General features: G+C 32.2%; 1 protein-coding gene across 1 annotated transcript; it reads left to right on the forward strand.

Annotated features, from left to right (window-relative positions):
- Nucleotides 1-496: 496 nt before the first annotated feature.
- On the forward strand, nucleotides 497-24,637 carry LOC143239920 (uncharacterized). The gene is made up of 6 exons (XM_076481572.1): nucleotides 497-652; nucleotides 12,260-12,430; nucleotides 14,858-15,000; nucleotides 19,670-20,233; nucleotides 21,343-21,458; nucleotides 23,284-24,637. Exons 2-6 carry the CDS (start codon nucleotides 12,420-12,422, stop codon nucleotides 23,311-23,313), a joined length of 864 nt encoding a protein of 287 aa, XP_076337687.1. The 5' UTR covers nucleotides 497-652; nucleotides 12,260-12,419; the 3' UTR covers nucleotides 23,314-24,637.
- Nucleotides 24,638-25,381: the final 744 nt, after the last annotated feature.

The raw sequence follows: 25,381 nt of genomic DNA on the forward strand, positions 1-25,381 counted from the left end.
TAAAGTTTTTGGATTAATACATTTCACTTTAAAAATATACAAGACAAAAGAGATTTCCTTGTCACTTCAGAAGTAAATGTAGGGTATATTTCCAGACTTAAAAATATATAAAGCTTGGATAGGACTTTCTGTCATTAATCAAGCTGGGTTGACGAGAGCTGTTTGGGTTCTAGTTAAGGCAGTGTTATTTTTCTAACAGATTTGTGGAAAAATTCACTGTAAGAAATAGCAGAGGCTGGAACTTTACAATAATTTAAAAGGTTAATCAATTACTTCCTGAAAAATAATGCCTTTTCCTCGAGGATAAAAGGACAAATACAGTTCCTGATGAACCAGTTGGTCTGTATGTTATGTTAAAACTGTAGTGCTCAGCTGTCTGTACATAGTATGAGATTTGTTACCAAATTTGGGAAAATATGTTTTATATTTCAGTATATAAACTAATTGTACATATCCATTACTTTATTAATATACTGAATATTGTCTCTTACTTAAGGTTGACAATACAGAATCTGTGGCTGGTAAAGCCAAAGAAGGGATAACTTCTTTACTGGAAAATATCACAGATGTTTTTATGCCCTACCAAGAACCTGATGAAGAAGAGGTGGTGATTATTCATAATTCAAAGCCTTTGATATTGGATAGGTGGGAGGTATGAATATTTTTCTCATATTACTAAATTTTACTAATGTTCTAGGTGTGTTTTATGTTTGTTAGTTTACTTAAAAAATAGCTTTTAATTTTAACATGAGTGTGCTTCATCAACAAAACTTGGTTGTACAATACAGCTTTAAACATTTGGCATAACTGAATTGGCTACTAATTTCACCTTTCTATAAAATGAATAGAATATAATTTTATTTGTGTAGGTACACCTATGCAACATTTCTATATTTCCATACAATTTGGCTCAAGACATAAGAGGTGACTAGATGTCTGAAGGTCATGAGTACATGCTGGAGGCTGCTTTTAAATCTCAAGCTAGGATGAGTGTTTCCTTATGGACTTTTAGATAGGTGGTTCATTTGAAGAGATTATATAGAAATATGTACAAACAGCTTGGGATGGCTTATGATTGTATGCCATGCATTTGGTGTAGCATGTAACCTTTGGATTTCAGATGACTGAAAAAGTCTTTGGCTTGAGAATTCAAGTGGGATATTTCCATAGTTCCATCTCTCTCTCTTTTTTTTTTCTGTTACTATTGATTTGTTTATCCTCAACCTAAGCATCCAGACAGTAGTCACACAGACTACTGGAAGCCAACCAGCAGTTCTGTAGATTTACCATTATCAGTACAAGTAAAGATTTTACTATTTTCACTTGTGCTCACTTGTACCCCTTTGCTCTCAGTGCACAGTTGTTTTGTTTTGCTGAACAGTTCTGAATTTGTTTGTAGCAGAAATCTTTTGATTTTTTTTGGACACTGATGTACATGAATAACACACAAATTTTTATATTTCTTGTTTGGAGCAAACTGTGTTATGATCGTGTTCTTACTGGATACTACTTGGGCCTAATGTGTTTATTTACAGTAGGAATAGGCAAACTAGATTGAAAATCAACAGAAGCATTTTCTTTGTATTTTAGCCATGTTGGATAAAGAAACTTTAAATGCTGCAGTTACAGAATTGTTATATATAAGATTACTGTTATATACTCTTATATACTAGTAAATATGAGGTTTATTTTAATCAATAAACATTATTCATAACATCTGATCCAAATTAAGTGAACTATATATATCAGAACTAAAAGTGTAAATAATTGTTGCTGTAAATCAATATACAACAAAATTAAAACTGATATTGATTAGAATGCATTGATTCAAAAGTTGATGTACCTTCAATGTTAACCCTTTCATCCCAGGTATCATTTACTATTTATGACCAATTTTTAGTGTCATACATTCAAATTTTTAATAAACTACTTTATGTTTTACCAATTAATATGGCATCAACATTTAATTAATAATTTATTTTTAATAGTATTTAAGTTTTAGATTATTAATTCTTTAATGTAATGCTTTAAAAAATCTTTAACTTCCCTTCGTGTTACACACTAACACATTTTCTTTAGGCATCTACTCTTCTCTATTTTATCCACCTTTCTTTTAAAATGTACAAAATTAAATGTGAATTTCTCCAAATAATATTGTCACTGCTCAGACAAACTATAATTATTATAGCCTTCAATTTTGTTTGGTTAGAGAGATATAAATAGAAAATCACACTTCTGCCACACCAATCTTTCACATCCTCTCTTTCAGGCTTTGTTAATAGTTCTGTTTTACACTTAATTACATGTTATCTGTAACTGATAGAAAGTTGAGGTTTTCATCTAGCAAATGATGTGTTGTTTAATGTTTTGTTCTGAACAGATAAATGTAAATTTTACTCAGAGTACGAGTTTTGTTCCCAAGGGAAAGTTAACAACTAGCTTTGATGAATTTGTAATGCCTCTTTCACATAGTTAGAAAGCCAGAAACATTTTGAGAGTTAGGGGAAACTGTCTGCTTTTTTTTATTGTACATAATTAGTCTGTGTTCTTTGGTCCATTATTTAATTAAATAAAAGTTAAAAAGTATAGAATATGTTGGCTAAAGTATAATTGACAGCAAGAAAAAAAGATGGGTCAGTAATTTATTTTTGTTTTCATGTTTATTTTTCATTTGTTATTATAAAAGTAACTAAAATATCACAATATGGATCTTTTTAGGATAATTAAGATTATATTGGGTAAAATAAATAATAATATAATACAAATGTTTCCCAAGGCAAGCATGGGAGCAACAAGTAGGTAATGTAATTCATTAGTGTTACATGAGCTGCATGAGCCCTCAGTGGTTTACAACTTATTATGGCATGCATAGTAGCTAGACATGGCTCAGGGGGCAATAATATTTAATTATAAATAGATGTATACTGTTACGAGCTTAAAGGTACTTAGAATAAACTAATATAGTTTCGTATTACAATGTTAAGTCATTCTAGAAAAAATAAAAATGGGAATTTTGATTTATTTCTTCTGTTTTTAGTGGTTATGAGGACAGTAAAATTGACTAATCCTGTTATTTGTTAGGCTTGAGAAAATAACAAATGAAATATAAAATTTTACAGGAAAAAAGAAACCATTTAATATGTGTTTAGGAGGTTTTGGGATTAGGCAAAGGAAGTTTGAAATTTTTGAGATGAAAAGTTTTCTTAACCTTAAAATGGAAATTACTTCATTCGTGGACTATTCAAAACAACTTTTTAATATATTCTTGAACAAATCTTTATTTTAGTTTATTAAATATGCTTCACTAAAAATGTTTTTTTTCTGTTATGTGAAAACTTTTAATATTAACTGCCAAATTTTGTGAAGATATACACACTGCACTGAAAGCTAGAATTATTAACTTTCCAAATGCTTTAAACAAGTACAAAGAGGTCAGATAGTAGGTCAAAATTGACTGAGCTCATATTGAGAGAGCTAAGTACGTATGAAAATAATAGTGCATTCTTATATACAATATCCAAATCCAACATTTATACGTTAACTGCTGTAATATATAATTTGTAAGGCATAACCAGCCTTTATTAATTACTTTGTAACACCCATACAGTGAGAAAATAGTGTTTCTTGTATTGATTGATAATTTATTTTATCACTGCATATGTGTGCATGGCACCCTCCAAGTGGCTAAGGAACAGAAGCCTTGAACGTTTATGATATTAAAACTATGTTTTGTTGTCCATGATGGACACAGCACAGATAGTCCATTAAGTAATTTTTTGATGTTAAGCACAAAAATTATGCACATAAATAGACAGTTTTTGTAGCCAATTACAGAGTCACTAGAAGTTACTTTAAACATGATTGGAGAAAAAAGCAGGTAAATTAAGATCTGCTATCTTTACTCATGCATTTTCAAGGTCAGAATGATAGCTATTTATATGCAAAAACGGCTCGTTTGGGCTGAGAAAACACTTTACATAGAATTAGTAACAAAAATATGACATTCCAATTAATACCAAATTTATTCAAAACCGGCACAAAACTGAGGTCTATACTATGTAAAACTACACTGACAAACACCACACCAACATTATTTATAAAATACAATGTGATAACTGCCACGACTTCTATATTCTATATTGGAGAAACAAGTAGAAAAATGGAAACCAGATTTAAATAACATAAAAAGTCACCTTCACACGTTTTCGAACACTGCAAGTCAAATAAACACAACATAACCATAGAAAACACTCAAATACTAAATAAAGAAACAAACATAAACAAACGTAAAATTAAAGAAGCCTTACTTATACAACAACTTAAACCCAAAATAAACCAATATAAAGGAACGCCTTTATACCTATATTAATATAATAAATAAAATTATATATTCTAACATCTAATACCGCCCTCTACATTTCGACACACAGTTGCACAACCCCTTTCAAACATGTGGTCAGCTTCGGTCAGTTACCTCTTTCTTTGTGAACCTGTGATGACCGAAGAAGGTGAAACGTTGTTACTCTTCTATGTAAAGTGTTTTCTCAGCCCAAACGAGCCGTTTTTGCATATAAATTTCTCAACAAGTGGGTTTCTCGTCATCACTGAATGATAGCTACATTCTAAATACAAAAACTAAAGGGCATGACAAAAACTTGTGAAGTTCTACAACTATTTATAAAAACTTCCAAAAAAATAATTGAACTGTATAAGTGTTACTATAATTGCCAAACATTTCACACTTTTCTAACATTGAGACAAAAACAATTGCTGCTGCAGAAATGTGTATTGTAGGTGTGAATGCACTCTTAAGTGTGGTCAAATCTAACTATTTGATCAGAAGTAAGCAATGAGTGCTGTTTGCTAGCTACATTTTCTATAGTCTTATTAGCTCAAAATTAGAAATGAATATTTACAGGGTTTTATCTCATTACTTTATAGGTGTGATTAAGTGTTAATAGATGTTAGAAAATCTATTAATATGAATATTTTTAGGAGAGCTGTAACTCTGTTGTGTGAAAACTGAATACACTGAGACTTGGAAAAAAATCTAAAAACATTCCTAAATTAACAAAAGATGTTAGAAAACATCTAGTATTCTTGCATATTGTAGAAGCCAATGGAAGTAGTGTTATGTGCAGTGTTCTCTCTAAGTCACATGACCACACAACCACCAATCACATGCTGTACACTTCATTATTCCAGCCACCCACATCATCAGTAATGGTAAGGAATCTTAACATGTTGATGGCCATAATGACCCTGGCAGCCAATAGGCTTAAAGCCCAAATGACCAACCAGTAGCATTGCAAAGTGGCCCAATGATCCAATAAGATCAATGGCCTAAAAATAATTCTTACCCCTAAAAAAAAAAAGTTGTGATACATTGACTTGATACTGCTGCACATGAACTGAAAAAATTGGGAAGAAGCATTGGTTACAGGTACTAACAAAAGACTAAGAAAATGTTAACTGAGACTTTTTGCTTAAGAAAGTTTATATTTAATAAATAACATTTAATCCAAACATGTACTTTTAGATTAGATCAAGTCTAACATATTTTATATTGCTATCAATATTTAAAACTGTTTACTATTTGTAACTAACTAGGATTGAGACAAAATCTTATTTTAGAAATGGTGAAGGCATTTGTGACCAAGTTTCAACAGTAAGATGATATGTGTATATGTGGGATATAGAGATATACAGTAAGTTTCTTTTTTCTGTGGTATAATTATATATTTTTTCTGAAATTATTCTTAATTCTGAATATTTGCAGGTGTTCACATAACATGTGGTTAAGAAAAATCAAGTTTTGCTTGTTTCAAGTTTCCTTTGTTGAAATAGGTGATACCTGTTACCACCAGTGGTGAACATTGCTAAAACCAACCTAGTTTTATGGTATTAAGGGTAATGTTCTTCATTAATTGTACAGGTAATATCTAGAGATCGTGTCCATGATAAATGTGGAATGAGAATGACTAGTCCCATGGTAACACAGTTGTGCTATATAAATGCAAGATTTTGTTTTGAATAGAAACCTTTCATTTACTTACTGTTGACCTTTGCTTTATTGAGTCTTCAATCAGAAATTTCTCAAGGAAGTGACAGTCCATCATAAGCAAATGCACAAACACACACATTTTTTTTTTAGTTTCTAATAAAGATAGTATTCACACTGTATTACACTTTATGTTCAGTCAATTTCTTCGTTAAATTCAACCAATATAAATTCAGATCTGTCCTTAATTAAATATCCTATTATGCAGTCCTATCAAGTTATTTCAATATAGTCACTTACCTCTGTACACAGAAAGCTGTTTTCCTCTTGAACTTGTGCTATTCTGATTTAGAGATTTGTATACCACTAGCCTTGTGAAACTCCCACCCAGAATTCATGTGAAATTGTGAACTTGCACAATTGCACAATGAGGTATCATACAGCAAAACTCTCCACTTACAGGAGTACAACACAGCTCTTTGTGCAAATACATCATCTGCATCCTTGGTACAGGTGTGCTAAGGCATGTTTCTTTTTACTGAGAGTTATCACAGTGACTATTTCAAGTCTGCTTCTGTATTTTCAACCTTTCAACATAAATTAACAAATGGTTTTCCTGTTGATGTAGGTGCAAATATCACCCATAGTTACCATCAATTTAAAATGTTCTTTGCCTTTTGAGATTGTGACAGCCATTGTGTTTTGCAAAAGGTGCTACTGAGGTTGAAAAATACACTAAGAAGAAAAGTAATGTAACATCATTGAATGTATGGTGGATGTTCATTTTGATGTAAGGACCATTTTTTGAGGAGGGATGAAACTGAGAACATTTTCCACTCAGTACTTCTCTACCAACTGAATGTCTTTCAATGCTTCTGGCCACACACATGCTTTCTACCTGTGATTTCCTTTCTTCTCTCTGTCAATGCTGCATTCATCTTTTACTTCTCATTTCACTTTGCTTCCTCTATTTTATTCCTTGTTATTCCTACCTTACGAATTAAGACATAGAAGTTATTATTAAGATATAATTTATTCTTTGTTAACATAAGACCTAGTGTTTAGACATCATTTAGTATTCCTTGACATGTCCACATATGATATATTGTTTAGAAATCTAGCTCAACCAGTTTGTTACTCTTTAAATGGTTACTGTGTGGACTACAATGTTTTATCATAATTAATTAATTTTTAATACCACATAGAATATTGCATTTATTCTTATTATGTACCTTGTTAACATGGATGTTAAGGTCTAGTTACAGTTCATCATACATAGTTATCAATATTTTGTTCTGGTATCCTTTTGTATTCCAGATAATTTCTCACACATACCCATGGAAGATAATGCTTAGTCTGACTTGATTAACCTTTCCATATTTGATCCTAGTTCCTTATTCTTTAGTATGTACACATGGAAAATAATGCTGAGTCTGACTTGATTAACCTTTCTGTGTTTGATCCCAGTTCCTTATTCTTTAGTATGTACACATGGAAGATAATGCTTAGTCTGACTTGATTAACCTTTCCATGTTTGATCCCAGTTCCTTATTCTTTAGTATGTACACATGGAAGATAATGCTTAGTCTGACTTTATTAACTTTTCCATGTTTGATCCCAGTTCCTTATTCTTTAGCATGTACACATGGAAGATGTGCTTAGCCATGGTTAATTACATGTTTGAGTAAAGGTTTAGTTCAAGTTCTTTCTTCATACATTGAAGATATTAACTTTAAGTTCATTACTTCTTAACACGTAACTCTTGAGGTTAATGTTTGACGTACCTCATTACTTCTTAATATGTAACTCTTGAGGTTAATGTTTGACGTACTTCATTACTTCTTAACACGTCACTCTTGAGGTTAATGTTTGACGTACTACATTACTTCTTAACACGTCACTCTTGAGGTTAATGTTTGACGTACTTCATTACTTCTTAATATGTAACTCTTGAGGTTAATGTTTGACGTACTTCATTACTTCTTAACACGTCACTCTTGAGGTTGATGTTTGACGTATTTCATTACTTCTTAATATGTAACTCTTGAGGTTAATGTTTGACGTACTTCATTACTTCTTAATATGTAACTCTTGAGGTTAATGTTTTGATGTACTTCATTACTTCTTAACATGTCACTCTTGAGGTTAATGTTTTGACGTACTTGATTACTTCTTTTCATGTACACATTGGAAATTATGTTTGGTCATGGTTCATTGATTCTTTCCATATGCACAACATTTAGAAATAGTGGCTTATTCTTAACATGTATACTTAGATATTAATGTTTATTTCTAGTGCATTATACACTCTTGTATAAAACACAGTTTGGTCACAGTTCCTCATTCTTTATGTTACTTAGAGCATGATGTTCCATTATAGTTCATTACTTTTAATATGTATGCTTAGTAGGTACTGTTTAGTCATACTTACTCCTTGATATGTACCTATGATAGATGAATTTTCAATCTAATTTCTCTCTGACATGCATATGTGGAGTTCATGGATAGTTTTTCTTCAGTACCCCTTATTACTTACACTTAGGTGATAATATTTTCATATTGCTTAGTTTTCCTTAGCTTACAGCACTTGGACAATGATGTATAGACTTTGTTTATTACTTTCTAACCTGTTCCCTTAATGACTAATATTTATCACTACATAATGTGTATCCATTGCTGGTAATGTTAAACTCTCATCGATTGTTCTTTGACAAGTCACACATAGACAATACTATTCTGTTAAAGTTGATTAGATCTCAGTATTTACAAATAATGGATATTTTTTGTAGTTGTTGTTCTTTGCTTCTTAACATGCCCACATGGTTTTATAAAGATCAGAGCTGGTTATATACTTCTTTACATGCCATTTGAATTTAGGTTTAGACATAATGATTTATTTATTGCATGTTACATACTAATGATGACATTTTGCTATAGACCATTACTTCTTCACAAGCTCACCCAGACTATAATGATTAAGACTGGTTGATTACTACTTCATGTACGTTAGAAGATAAGATTGAGACATAACCATTAGCTCTCTGTGCATTGACACTCATGGTTAGTGTTTATTAGTGGCTACATAATGAGTAACACATATTCCTAATGCATAATATATCTTCTTCTTTCCTTTCCCATTTATATGTACGTAAAGATATTAGTGTTCATATGTGGTTCTGGCCCTATGCCATTCAAATGTGTTAATCATCTGTCATGTTCTGGGGGCATAAAACATCTTTGCAAGCTGTCTTCATGGCATTACCATATCCTATCCACAGGTTGTTTCCTTACCCACGTCTCTCCTGTTTTTCTTGTTTTTCTGCTTTCTCATTGTTCCTCATTTTGTTGCCTTGATGCACTGCTCTTTGTTGACTTCCTATATTCTGATTGTTGCATCTCACTCTGCAGCCCTGGCTGTCTGTGCCTTTAGTCTGGTCTGTCATCTTTTCAACAATGGAGGTCCTCCTTTCCTTCTCTTTCTTCATATCCTTTCTCAGTTTCAAAATACCCCTTAAGAGGTCCCTTTGGTGGCTTCTTAAAGTCTATCCCAATCTTGATTAATTCCCCAATCTCTTTGAGTCTCAACCCTGTTTTCCCCTTCCCAACTTTTCATCCATACTGCTCCACACTCACACATTGGTTTTCTTTTTCTTTGGGAAAAGACAGCCCTTTATTTCTGCATATGAGATTGTCCACTCAACCTCTCTCATCAAGTAGCTGTCCAACTCCTATCATCCTTCTATCTCTTCTGTGTGCCAGTGTCCAGGAAATGCTTATCACCTGGTTTTGCTGTAACCATTTCTATTTAACATTCTTACTTTGTAACATATTCCTCTTATTTCATGAAGTTGTTCTCCCAGGACCAGTAAGTTTATTCTTTCTTGTGTTTTTGGTAGTATTTCTTCCACCTTCCTCAAGTCACAGCTTCCATTCTTTTTTTCCCCTTTTCTACCCTCTTTCTTTACTTCTTTATCTGCTGTCTCCTTCCAACTTCTTGGATTATTGTTGTGGTTCTTCATGATTTTTCTTGGTCCCTATCAAACATCTGATAGATATTTTTCTCTCTCTGGACAGGAGTCTTATTCCTAGTTTCTGTTGATGGCTCTTGTACATGACATGGATGTGCTCTTCTTTCCTCCTGAACTTTTGATACTGCTCTTTCAAACTCCTTTGTCCTATTGGGGCCAATCAGTGTGTTGCCACAATCTTCCTCTTTGTGGTTTCTCTCACAGTCTTGTTGTAACTGGTACAACTCCTCTCACTGAAGTCTGTCTCCTCACTCAGTTATGGATTAAATTTATTAGCTCATAGGTTCTTGTATATGCCCCTCTGATGAGAGATGTTTGTATGTTTACTCGAGTTCTCCCTTTTCAGCTTTTCTGCCCTTTTCTTCAGGCTGAAATATGGATTACCCCATTGTCATTTGTCTCATATTATACTATCTCTACCATCTGATTGTTTTGTCTCCATTCTTCATTTAATGGTGCACCTATAACAGATTGTGTATATTCATTTACTTATTCCTTCATCACCTTTTTCTACTTTTGGATCTCAGTAGGTGGTTATTGTTGATTTACAGGGTATAGTTATCAGACCAAGATAACAAAAGGAACTCAAATCATCTTCCCTGGCCCAGCCAGTGTCCACTGAGAGATGAGATGTTCCACAAGGCCACTGTGGTTCAACTTATGGTTATACAAAAAGCATTTAATAGTCTCTTCCACTCTGTATTCATTTCAGGGTCTGTCATGAAAAAAAGCTAGCACCAAAGTTTTACATTTGTTCACTTCTCTGATTAACAGTTGCTGACTTTTAAAAATAGGATTTGCAGTTACCCATTGCAATGTCACTATTAAAAAAACAACAAAAACCTCACTGGCAGGTGCCTGATGGGAATCTAGGCACATTCTCTCTAGGCAAATTCTCTCCCCCTTCATGTGGAGTATGGGATACCCTTGCCATTTACAAATACCTATCAGCTGGGATGGCAGACTATGAAGAATCCTTGTCAATTGAACCAAAATGTCTTTGGGGCTAGAATGTTTATCTGTGGTGAGAAGTGGGGCTGAGGTGTTTTTGGAGTGTTGTGCAGTTTACACAACTTCACATAGATATATCACAATTGCCAAGTAAAATTTGGGAGCATATCACTGTATCATGCTTGTACATCTGTAAGAATTTATTATAATTCCTATTTCTGCAGTGGCCTGAACCCTCTGTATCTGATGGTGGAATAAATTATATTATTTAATATTCAACTGTTATGTAGGACTCAACTGGTTTTAACTTGTTGAGAAGGTGTGCACACAGGGCACTGTCTGAATGAGCTCAAACCTCACTATGTTTATTCACCATCAGACAGCGGGTGGCAAATACCATGATGGGCATGTACCGATTTGGTCCATCCTTGCAACCCTGTTCAGACCTTTTGCTTCTTTTAATCCCACTCAGTGGGCAAAGAAAATACTCTGGATAAGATGCATTTGACCATGGGTGTACTTTTATGGAGCTCCTGCCATAGCTTGTTGTGCTAATGAGTTTCCTTTGACAACTTATGGAAGGAAGCTCATCTAGGTGAATATTTCTCAGTCCATCCACCATCTTAATATGGGATTCTACCTTTCTGTGTATGGAGATGTGTGATTTTATGAGAAGTTAACATTTTCTTTAATTGAAATTATGTTTATGATAGATAATCACCTTCTGCACATTTCTATCCATCTTCTTGGATTTCCAAGTGTGAATATAGAAGGCACATTTGTGCAGGGAGGTGTGTCACACTGCTATAGTTGGAGGGTTTTGCTGCATTATATGTCATCACAAGTTAGTGAAAATTAACATGTTTTAATCTGAAGTTAAGATGGAAGTTTCACAAAGCTGTGGCATACAGTGCTCTAAAGCAGAATAGCACAACTTCAAGAGAAAAATAATTTTTTGTGAATGGAGGTATTTATCAAAACATGTTTTTAATCAGTAAAATGTTAATATCTCAAATCTATAATCAGTTTATACCATATATGTATACATATTGCAATGATAATACACTGTGTGACTATAGTATAATTAGAAAATTTAGACAATTTGGCTTATAAATCAGTATTCCCAGAAAAGCTGTGGACTATTTGCAATTGCATACAGTAATACAAAAAATTAAAAATTGATGATATAGTCATAAAAATATTGTCATAGAGGTTGCAAAGAAGTGATGAAACATGTGAAAATAGCACTGTATTGTTTACCATTTCTTTTATGATATAGTCTCAGCTTCATGCTATCAGAGTTGATCCAAAGACATATTGCCGTGAACCAGAAAGTCCACCAGAACTGTATGAAACATGGTTGGAGGTCTTTGATTTAAATGCACATCAAGAGGAAATCTCAAAAATTATGGTTGAGTGTGGTCAAGTGAGAAATTTATATGCAAAATTGGTAAGTTAATTTTGCTTTTTTTTGTGTTCAGTAATAAGATTTTTTTAAATGAAGTTCCAAACAAAAGTTTGATAAGCAATCATGACATGCACAACTGTTGTAGAAATTAAGTGTATGTCTAGATGTATATTTTGGCTTGTTTTCACGCAACATATGTTAGTTTCTGAAAGTTTAATGTGCAAGGTTTATCTCTGTTGTTTATACACAAGCACTTTTACTCTAACAGCTTAGGCAAAAACAAAACAAAAAGTGTTTAGTGTCAGGAGGACAACCTTTTGTTTTTTTAAATGACATTTTTGAATGAAAGTTTCACCTTTTTTTCATGATTGTCATTTTTTTGAAAGTTCATGTCAAACTTGAGTATTCTTTGTTCTATTTTGTCATCAAAACGGTACAGAATTTAAAACAAATTATGAAAAAGAGACAAAAGGAATCAACTCTGTTCATCTCATTTCTTATCCAGAAATTTTCTTTGTTTCTTTGCATGATAAAAAAGATAATTAAAAAAAACCCTCAAGAAGTGTGGGGAGACAGCTGCATAAAAAAAAAAGAAAATGAGTGGGGGCATTAAATGTGTATTGTTTTTTTTACTTAACCTTATCAATAGCTTTTTACACTTTGATAAGATGAACTGATGAAGAATACTTGATGAAAAAGGCAGAAAACAACTACGCTACATCAGTATATTGTTCTCACACTTTATTCATAAAGTAGTAACACAAAACTGACAGAGTTCAAAATTTCTTGTCCTTTTAAGGCAAACTAAACTTTCCTGGAGTAAATTGTGATAATTAAGATATTTTGAAAATGTCTAAGCATGTAAATACAAGTTAGTTGCAGTAACTAAGGTATGAATATGCATGTAGGTGTATATATTCAAGTCTATTTCATGTGAAGTAATCAATAAATGAGTGATTCAATTTCACTTACTTGTTTAAAAACAATGTGTAATCTATGTTTCTTGATGCTAGTAATTTATAGTATTAAACTTAGTGCATTTATTGACATTATGTTCCCATGACTCTTGTGCTTCAAAGTTTTAGTCCAGAGAAGTAGTATTAATTAGATAATATTATGTTAACTATAGTCTAGTTAAAAGAAAAGATCACATTCTGTAGGTTTAGCTCCTTGTGCAATGGTTTTAATTTTATTACAGCTGAAGAGAATTATTGTGTATTTATGACTAATTCCTATTGTTCATATGTGTGATACAGAGATACACAGAAAGTTTCTTTTTTCTATAGTATTAATATTTATTCTGAAGTTATTCTTAATTCTAAATATATGCAGGTATTCACATAATACATATTTGTCAACATGTATTTTACTTTAATTAAAATGTAAATCTGAACAACATAACCTGAAGAATGGAACTTTAAATGGCATTTAGAGTCCAGTCAATTTAAACAGAATTTTATAATTTGTTAAGCCTTTATTTTAGGAATATAAAAAAGTCTTTAACAAATTATCAAGATTGCAACAAACAACAGGGTGGTCTAAAAAAACCAAAATGGATGTTTAGACCACATGTGAAGGAAGTAAATTTCCTGACAGAATTTCAGTGCAGATAATACACTGTAGAGTGAGAATAAAAGAGGTTAGTTAAAAAAATTTCATTTGATATTAATCGTTGCTACTTCCATATTCCTGTACTGACTGAAACAAACTTGTTACATTTATAATTCCTCAGACTCTTGTTGGTTTTGGTACACCCTGTAAACCTTCAGTTGAGTACTTGAGCTGTAGTATTGGTGCATAATATTGGTTTTAAAATTTATCTTTACACGTAATAGATCTTAAGTGTGAATACTGAAAGCCATTAACCTGTTGAAGCTTAAAAAACTGTTTTTTAATATAAGTTTGCAGTACTGATTTGATGAAATGTGAGGAAAACATATAATGTTCTTTCTTATGAAAATGAATGTCTTTTGTAAGGTAGATTAGGTTTCAACAAATTACTGCTTCTAGTGTTAGTACAAATAATTAACCTTTGTCACTTTATTGATGGTTAGGATTTGCACATTTATCAGTTAGAGCAATAAAAATATGTTTGGTAACATTATGTGATAAAACATAATGTATAGTGAGCTGCAAACATTATCAGAAAACTTTATAAACCTATAAGAAATGTATACTTTATTATAGTATTTCAGTTCATTTATTTATGTAACAGTAGATGATACAGAATGAATTCTGCATGTTGCTGTTTGAAGGTATATGCATTAAAAATGAGATGTTATTTTTAAAATATTAGGAAATAAGGTACGAGTCTTGGAACCTTTAGTGACAATTCTTTAGATATTTTAATTTATTTTTGAGGCATTATAAGTGGATAGGTGTTTTCATCTGTATTTATTTAAGCTTTAAATACATTCAGTATTTTTACAATAATAATTAATCTGACTTAGTAATGTATAAATAAAATAGGTTCCAACAGCAGTGTCTCATAATGAATTCTGGCAGCTACTTCTTTCGTGTTCAGCAGCTGAAAGAAGCTGAAATAAAGAGAGCTGAACTTGTCCAAAGAGCTAACCAGCAGTTACCATCAGAGGACCTGGACTGGGGAGATGGTAAGTTTGTCTGATTAGAAAGACAACTAATGTTTCAATGTTTTATTCATACATCTATGATATTTAGTTATTTTTTATTTCTTCAAACAAAATGGATTCAGTGGAAAAATCAGTTTCTCCATATATATATCATACTTGTCTAGGTTTCTAATCTTTTTCATGACTGATGGGGTTGTTTAACTCCCTTGAATTAAAATATTGAAGGTCATAACCTGTTATGACAGGATCAGTTATGGAAAGTACATATAATATGCAGTGTATTATTTTTGTGAATGATGTAAAAAATGTAACATTTATTTTAAAATTGTGGCATTTCAGTAATGAATAATAATATATATGAAGTTTGGCAACAGTAAGGTACTAGTAAGTTGTACAAATGTTAAACAGTTAAACATCATATTTAATTTACCTTGAATAATACAGATATTTAATATTCAGCATTTATTTAATAGTATTAATATGTAAATAATGTCATAAATAAAAAAATATTTTGTTTCAAGTAAAATACGTTAAATAAACATAAGCCTTACAACTTCAAAAGTAAACACTAAATGTCTTTTATTTTTGTGTTTTCATCAGAAATAACGAAGTACATAATGGTTAGTGATAATTAAAGCATTGTCTGAAAACTCACTTATTTCTTTATGTTTGAAAATGTCTGTTGCTACAACACCAGCAAACATCTGTAAGAATACCAGTCAGTATCGACAGCCACTGAATAGTATATGCAGAAACAACTTTTGTGTCAAAGGTGTTTATTGATGAGGAAAGCATTTAATAATTGCTTGGATTTGTTTGCACTTTATCCTATTATTCTTATTACCTGTGCATAAACTGACCTTTTATAACTTCACTTTATAGAGTTCTTTAGGAAAGCCATGCATGTATGACTCAGTTACACAACTTCATGGGAGATCTGCATATATGCTTTACAGTGCTTTTGTTTTATGCATAAAATAAGTTACATTTTCATGTGTTCAAATTTATTGTTATTATTATTTGAAGTATATGTTACTGGATTTGAAAACATATTCTTCCTAAATTTAAATATGATGAGTAAATGATTTGATTGTAACTTTCAGATAAAGTGTAAAAATAGTTGTCAGAGCTATTACTTTGGAAAATATTGTTTTCAAATCTTTTACTCAATGGATTTTCTACAAAAATTGCAACATTGCCTCTAGTGTTGATTGTAAGATACGTATAAAACCTGTCAAAAATTATTTTGCTTGTCTTCTATGTGTAGTTGCTGCTGTCATACACTTTCCTTATAATCATTGTTTTTGTAGTTAGGTACATTAATCGAAATAGGTTTGTTCTCTTTTCATGTAATGTTTACTTAAAACATTTTCACATGTTAAATCTAGGCTGGTCCATGAATTATAAGCATTTGCAGTAATACTGTAATATTGAGAGCTTCATATTGTAATAGAATCACTAATTTTACAGGTTGAGCATGTGTAATAACTTCAGCAATTGAAGATTTTGTTTTGGTAGTCAAGAGTTCAGAAGAATTCCCTCAAATTTTTTATGTGATAGGTTTTGGTTTTTTTAATAATTTTTACAGTGTGAACTGGAGAATGAAACTGTTTGTTTCATTTATTCCTCAAGTAGCTGTGTTAGTTTTCTCTTAATATTTTATCTTCCTATTTATGTCTCACTTTTTTGTGTATACATAACAATGTATCAGAAAAGAAATCCAATAACTCAAGTATTTTTTAACAGTGAACTATTTGTGTATGATAATTCTCTGTTACACATGCATCTGTTTTCTCGGTTTGTTAAATTCATTCAAGGTTTTTGACCAAATGACTAAATTTTGCATGTAGGCCCTTGAGTTCCTTGGATTATAAAAGAAAAAAAAAATGTTGAGAAAGATTTGTGAGGGGATCCCTAAAGTGGAGGGTCATGTGAATATTTGTGGTGTCAGACATGATTGGACAAATTAGCTAAAAATTGATATGAACATATAAATTGTTCAGGGAAATAATCTCAACTGAAATTTTAGAAATGACTAAATTTGGACTTTTGTCATTAAGGTCAAAGGGGTTTGACATGAAAACTGAAATGGACATACAACGGATTATGTAAAACAGCTTTTTAGTTGTAAGTGTTTAAAATTTTCATTGAGAATAGGGGATGAAGATGGTAAGGGGTTGGACTCAGGATTGATTACATAGGTTTACTAAAACATCAAGGTATGTAGATGGTTGTTGAAATCAGTGTGTGCAAAATATTTTGCATATCCTGTGAATTTTCACTGATAATTTACTAGTATGCGTATATACAAACATGGCCAAAAGTATGTGGACACTCCTTCTAACTAGTGGGTTTGGCTATTCCAGTCACACCTATTGCTAACAGTTACATGAAACCAAGCATACAACCATGCAATCTCCATAGAGAAACATTGGCAGTAGAATGGGTCATACTGAAGAGCTCAATGACTTTCAACATGGCACTGTCATAGGATGCCACCTTTCCAACAGGTCAGTTCACTAAATTTCTGCCCTGCTAGAGTTTGCACCAGTCAACTATAAGTGCTGTTATTGTAAAAGAGAAACATTTAGGAGCAACAACAGCTTAGCCATGAAGTGGTAGACCACACAAACTCACAGAATGGGACCACCAAGTGTTGAAGTGCATAAAAATTGTCTGTCTACAGTTGCAATACTTACTACCAAGTTCCAAACTGCCTCTGGAAACAATGTCAGCACAAGAACTGTTTGTTGGGAGTTTCATAAAATGGATTTCCATGGCCAAGCAACCACACACAAGCCTAAGATCACTGTGTGCAGTGTCAAGCATTGGCTGGAGTGGTGTAAAGCACACTGCTATTGGGATCTGGCACTATCTGGCAGTCTGATGGACGAATCTGGGTTTGGCAAATGCCAGGAGAACACTACCTGCCCAAATGCATAGTGCCAACTGTAAACTTTTGTGGAGGAGGAATAATGGTCTAGGGCTCTTTAGTTTCAGTGAAGGGAAATCTTAATGCTACAGCATACAATGACATTCTAGAGAATTGTGAGCTTCCACCTTTGTGGCAACAGTTTGGGGAAGGACCTTTTTTGTTTCAGCATGACAATGTCCCTGTGCACAAAGTGAGGTCCATAAAGACATGGTTTGCCTAGGGTGGTGTGGAAGAACTTGCTTGGCCTGCACAGAGCCCTGACCCCGACCCCATCAAACACCTTTGGGATTAATTGGAATGCTGGCTGCAAGCCATGTTTTCTCGCCTGACATCACTAATGCTCTTGTGGCTGAATAGGAGTAAATATCTGTGGCCATGTTCCAAAATCTAGTGAAAAGTCTTCCCAGAAGAATGGAGGCTGTTATACCACCAAAAGAGGGACTAGCTCCATATTAATGCCCATGGTTTTGGAAAGAGATGCTCAACATGCACATATGGGTGTGATGGTTGGGTGTCCACATACTTTTGACCATGCAGTGTATATTTAAATGTAAGTTTTGTGTTGTCTTTAAACATAAGAAAATTTTTTTTTTAAGTAAATATGTTTGTTATACGGTTAAAACCAATACGAGTACACAATTGTTTGCTTAATCTACACTGGTTTTTCAGCACGTTGAGTGAAATTTAATGATGTTTAAATCAACTACAAACATTTCTAAAGCTGCTATTACGTTCTCACATGGTTATTTGTCAGTGCTTAGAAGATGACTGTAAGCCATCCTTTAAGGTACTTAAGACTTGTTTTTAAAAAGTAATTAAACAGTTGACACTTTGGTTGCTTGACCTGCTCTGAGAACAATAGCATCTTATTGGTTTCCTAGTTCTTAATAAAAGTGAAGTTAATTCAAATAATTAATGATAAATAAGGGGTTGTTAAAAAACTAACTGAATAATATTGTTTTAATCTTTACTGTAATTCTGATTCATTAAATACAGAATTCATAATATTTACAATTACTTATCTGAATCACCCCATCACAAGGTATTTTTCATACAGTTGATTGTATAAATAGAGCCTGTGTCTGTCATATCCAAGATGGCCTAAGAGATTTGGTGAAATACCTCAACAGCACTGGATATGGCAGGTGTTGGGTGGTTAAAATATTATTACATATTTTGCTTTTGTTCATAATTTCTTAGGAATGCTATATATTTGCTTTGATATTATTGTTAGCATAATATATAAATAGTGATGAATATACATACAAACATGCAATTTTCATCCTTACTGTTTTTGGTGTGTTAACATATCTGTTGTATTGAACTAACCTTATTCCATCCCATTTTTTATACTTTTGTCTGCTGGAATGTTTTTTTCCTATTACAATCAGGTAAGTGTTGTATTTTCCATTGCACATGTGGTTCAAAACCTTGAACAAGACTTTATTACCAGTAGTATAAAGATGTTAATGATATCCTCATGCTAAAAGTAAACTGGATTTTCAACTGTACCGTTATTGCCTGTGAGGTATTTTCAGCATCTGACAGTTGTTAATATCTCAGTTAATGCACAAACTAGAGCAGTTAAGTTTTTACATTCCATCTGTACTACAGTCAAGTTAACATTGGTGTTTGACAATTTTTGAAATAGTGCCCTATTGTGTTGCATCTGTTAATGTTGCAAAAAGATAAAGAAATTACCCACATAATTATGATATCAAAGTTTCCAAATGTTAAAAAGTTTTTATATTTTAGATGATGATTTTGGATCACCTTCAAGTCCTTGTGGCAACAAAGAGAAAGAAAAATTGCAGATGGATGATGTTGGTTTTCATTTAGAATCAAATAGAGAAACAGTGGATAACATTAAAGATGTTATATCCAGTAGCTCTAGAGATGAGTCTATAAATTATGCTTGTGAGGAAGAGAAACATTTAAATGGTGAAATATTGAAGCTCCGACAAACAACAGAAAACAAGAATAGTAAAAATAGACCTTTAGAATCAGAGACACCTGTTGAAGATAGAGTGAGTGAACAAAGATCACTTTTAACTAGTTTCATATCTTCCTCCCCAGAAAATTGTTCCCAAAAGAAAGACTTTGAAAATGATCCATCCAAACAAACACCATGTGAACCTCTTAATGTTGATGTCAGCCCTGACAATCATATAGTGCATGACATTTCAAATCCAGTTATTTCTGAAGACTCTACTGGTATAAGTGGGTTAAATCTTACCACAAAAGAGAAAGGAGATATGATCCTCATAGCAACTGGGAATAGTGGACCATCTCCTCCTTCCAGTGATTCAACTGGGAAAGGTAAGTATATCAATGAAAATTGTTCACAATCCCACTAAATTGTCAAATAAATACATCTTCAAGCAGTGGTTCTCCAACAGTTTTCTTTATGAACCCAATTCTTAACTCAAGACAACCTCATTGATCCCCATACTCATATAGATATCTCTACAGTAGCTTATCTTACAGTGTATAAAAGTACACTGACATAGATAAATGTGTTCTTTGATAGATTGTTTAGGCAGAGTATTCATGATGAAACTTTGTAGAATGGATGGCAACTGCCTGTTGTGGGGACACGAGTGTAGAGGACGACGTTTCAAAAGTCTTCCGCCTTTCATCTTCAAGGCAGAAGACTTTCAAAACATTGTCCTCTACACTTGTGTCTCCACCACAGGCAGTTGCCATCCATTCTACAGAGGTTTTTCATGATAAATGTGTTATTTTCATTTAATTAAACAAACTACTTATCTTCTTTTTTAGAAGCTAGAATATGGAAACTCAATCTTAGCTATAGGAGATCCACTTTAGAATTCTCATAGACTACTGGATGAGAATGGGATCTTGAAACATAAACTAATTACAATACGTGCTGTTTGATCTTTTCCCCTTGTGTAGTATAAAAAGTACTCTATAACTACATTATATCTTATAATTATATTAAAGGTCTGTGTACATTGATAATGATTGATGTATGGACACATTTTTCATATTTTTTTAGAGCCAAGTATGATCAACACTACGTAGTGTGGGTATGCACTCTCCTGAGTGCCTCTCTAGTTCTATATGTAATGAAGAAATGTTTAGAAGTGCAACAATTTTATTGGCAAGTGGTAATCATGACTGGTATCATTTAAAAGGCATTATTTGTTGTTTTTTACATGAATACTCGTGCACGCACTAACGCTGTACAGAATATAATCATGTCTCATAATTTGTTTTTAACCCATTGCTTTAAATGATGGTTTGTCATCAACATTAATAGATTTTTAAAGTTTCTGTGAAATTTTCAATTGATTTCTTTTAATCATATGTTTAAATCTAATAAAGAAAAACATCGAATCTTTGACATTTTACTGAAACTGAAGTAATTAGTTATTTAATTATGATAAATTGAAATGTTCCACTAGACTGCAGCACAGAAGAAGAATGGGAGAAAGATTTTGATCTTGAAGTGAGCGATGAAGACCTGAAGAGAGCTGAAGAAATTGCTAAACAACTTGCACAGTCTGCTGGAATATTTGAGGTATTAATTTTAATATTTTCTGCATACACATACAGAGAAAATTTAATTCAGGGTCTGTTTTGCAATATAGTATATTAAGCATTTTCTTTCTTAATGTCATGGATGTTTTTGTATCTATCTGAAATTTAGTTGCATATACCATGCCAGCTTTATGTTTATAACATACTGACTTCCTGTTGTAAAGAGTTCTGTCATGATGCTTGGATATAATACTATGAAGTAGTCAGATTTGTGTTAAAATGTACTGGGCTGTGGTCACATTAGCTGGATACTGAGTTTCTGGCTTTTGGTAACTTTTGTAGGAACCTTGATATTAAAAGTTTGTAGTTAACTGACTGTTATATGAAATTTTACTATAAAATAACCCCAGTACTGTTCTTGTGACTGATAAAATTAATTTGAACCTTAAAGCCTTAATCATTCATTGATAGATATAGTTTCAATCAAAGACACCCTCTTACTGAACCAAACAAATGAAATACTTCTATACTTAATATATCTTTTCATTTTGCAGCCTAAAGAAAATAGAGTTTTTATAATTATAATTTCATAGTCTATATTCTATAAAATTTGCAAAACTCTTTCACATGAGGATATTTGTGAGAATGTTTTAAATGTTATAGGGAAATTTATACTAGAGTACCTTCTGTATATGCTCCCTCTGGTGGTCAATTTGCCACCTACACCTGTCAGATCTAATGCTGCACAAAATATTGGAAAACATTGTGTTTCTAATGATCAAAAGCTACTTGACCTTTGTTTCAGTAGGGTGTCCTCCCCTTAATCCTGACCACAGACCCTCAACCCTTATTAGCTACTTGGCACCTTCACACCTTTCTTAAAATATTAAATATACTAATGGTTATGGTACAGTGTATGACAAGAATGTTATTTTGACTAATTGTTCTGGGTTAAAAGTATCCATGGTACATCTGCTGGAAACATTTATTTGCATAACAATAGTAAGTTTTACAACTATGAGGCATCTGGAAAATATTTGCTCTTGCACTTTATGCTCTTTTCGTCTCAAGAGTGTATTTGAAGCTTGTAATGTTACAGCTAGATCTAACACTAAAGGTGTTTTTCTTTACTTTACATTTATTTGAATCATAAAAGCTTAATGGATAATAACTTCTATCATAAGAAGCTGAAATAGTTACTTAATTGTTTTGACATTTTGTTCCTACAATTTTTTGAGGATTCATTGTGTACTGACTGGTAGACTTGTAATAAATAGTGTTTGTTATAAGATAATGAAATTGTGTTGAAAATTTACCGGTCAGAGTATGGGGAGTGTTTAGAAACAAATAAGTTTTGTATCCTGCAGGCCACTGAAACTTGTGGTGTATAGATTGTAGGCAGCCAACCATCATGTATTATTTCTCAACATAATCCCTCAGCAGAGTATTGCCACATCAAAGAGATAAAATCATCATCATGCATAATTTAACCATTGATTCTTGCACTTTGTAGTATTTTCCTTCTTCATTAAGGACTTAATTACAGTTTTCCCAGAACCATTATTGCTCTTAGCAGCTAACTTATAGTTGTTTTACACCTCAAAAGTTGGAAACAAAATGTGACCACTAAATGCCCATCACATATTGACCTCCTAATGTGATCGAATATTGGCCGAAGTATCAAACATGCGAGAAAACAAATCTTGTCTCCTTTTGAACACTCTTTATTAGAATATTTTGAAAAAAAGTTATAAAAACAAAATGATGAGGAACTATTTTATTTTCTGGTTGTTATGGTAATATCAAAATTAATTCAGACTGTAGTTCAACAACTAAACAAAATTTATATCTTTCCTAATATGTAGGACCAAGATAACTGGGAAGATTGGGAATGAATGTGACAGAAGAAAGGTGTCATCAAAATATTTTATCTAGTTCTAAGACTTATATAAATATAAACTGTATATGTTTCATTTGATGTATTGAACTGAAAGGTTTTGTTTGATATGGTTGCAGAGTAAACATGTATTTCGAGACTTATCTTTTCTAGGTTTTTTTATTAGGGAACACAAATGTTTTTTCCCATGAATTTTATTATAAAATTTTAGAGTTTTTTGGCATAAAAATATCCACAAAAATGATTTTTCTTGCTGTTTTAATTTTGAGTTTCAAATTTCTAAAAATTATGTGAATAGTCAACAGTTTCTTTTTTAATAAAAATCTTCACTTTGTGAGAGGAAAACACCTGTTAGTGTAAACACTGTAACAAAGTATCTGTTTTTGTTTTGTTTTCTGATTTGGGATGAAAATGTTTGCAAGTATGAACAAAGTTTTTAAAATTGTGTATCTCACAGTCTATTTCTTAAGAAAGTTAATTATAATTTTAAAATTACAAAAATGTGTTTTCTGTAAATTGTTTCCTATAATAAGGCTTTGTTACTAATATATGTAAACTATTGAACATGTATATAAAAAATTATGCAATGTGAAAAATATCATTTTTTTCTGAGCATGTGAAGTTTACTTGTTAATGTATGTGTAATGGCTCTTGTTTAGGTATACATGTATTGTTATTCATTCTCAAACATATTAACTGTAATGTTTCCAAAATATTTCATAACAGCTACTCTTTGAAATCATCGTAAGACTGTGTAGATAACTGAACGGTTTAGATATAACTTGGGTCTTTTTTTTTTAAATACAAAAAAATTCCTCGATTTTGTAGCCCTTTTGTTTGTAAAACGTTGATTTTTAGAAAGGGAATCCAATTAGTAGCTCCCATTAATGGGCTTGACATGATCATTCCAAGTTTTCGTTTTTAGTACAATGTTTTCATTAAATTTTGAATGCCGATACTTCTTTATCGTTGTTGTAGTAGTCGGATTTAATTTTTTTTTTTTAAGTTATCAACATAAGCTCTTCCCCACTCTGCAGTTCTTAAATTACTGTCAAACTATAAACGAAACATCTGGTGGAAATTCTTTAATTTGAAAGGAGACAATTGTAACACAAAGGTAAACATTCCAATTGTGTTAAAAATAAAATTTCTAATTTTTTAATTTTGTAATTACTAGATTCTTTTCTAACACTAATTTTTAATTCATTGTTTAACTCGTACACTGTTGCTTCTTTTTAACACCAGGATGATATTATTCTAAGTAGCTTTTGAAAAAGACACATGTAGTGAGTTGCAATTAATAGAACCAGATATTTTTATTATGATTTGGTTTTGTCCTTATTTGGAATAGAATTTACTTGTTTGTTTTTTAAACTTTTACCATACATTTAACACACAAAAAGAAATACAATCAGAAGAGTGTATTTTAATTGCGAAACATTAGACGCACTTAACACTAGTCTATGTTGAGATGCCACTTCGACCTATATTACTATAAAGTGTCGAATACAAGGATACCAGTTACATTCCTGGAAAGTGGAACATACATCTGAAACAACGTTAAACAATACAATTTTTACGCGTCCTTCTTGATGACGACATAAAACGTGTGTCCGACAACGGCCACTTGCATACTCTTTTTGTTTACCTGAAAATGACCTAGGGAGGTCGAAACGTTGTTCTCTGCTTATCAATAAAAGTGTAAATACCCATACCATCCGTTCTGAGATACAAATCTTTACACGTATTATTGGGGGATGCGTTCCTCAACATTTTCAGCCCACTCTTTAATAATTTTTTTAAAGGGTGTGACATGGCTTTTTTTTTTAATAACGTGCTATCCAAAACACGCATGCGAACACAAAGTAATAATGAAACCTGTTCAGTATAGCTTGGTGAAGATGGAATATGTGTATTCCGAAATGTTCGATAATTAAATGTTTGTTATTGAACATACACGTGACGGATGTTTATTGTTACTATAGTCATTTCAGTTACCGTCATGAGGCATAGATTCCCGTCGAATGAATCTGTTCCTCACCATTACTGGGGAAGATAAAATGAAA

The sequence above is a fragment of the Tachypleus tridentatus genome, chromosome 13, assembly GCF_004210375.1.
Source record: "Tachypleus tridentatus isolate NWPU-2018 chromosome 13, ASM421037v1, whole genome shotgun sequence".
Classification (NCBI taxonomy): domain Eukaryota; kingdom Metazoa; phylum Arthropoda; class Merostomata; order Xiphosura; family Limulidae; genus Tachypleus; species Tachypleus tridentatus.

Excerpts from the sequence above, each read along its gene's own strand:
- LOC143239920 (XM_076481572.1), top strand. Across the intron at positions 15,001-19,669 it reads GGACCTGGACTGGGGAGATG|ATGATGATTTTGGATCACCT; the intron begins GTAAGTTTGTCT and ends TTTATATTTTAG. Across the intron at positions 21,459-23,283 it reads AGTCTGCTGGAATATTTGAG|GACCAAGATAACTGGGAAGA; the intron begins GTATTAATTTTA and ends CCTAATATGTAG.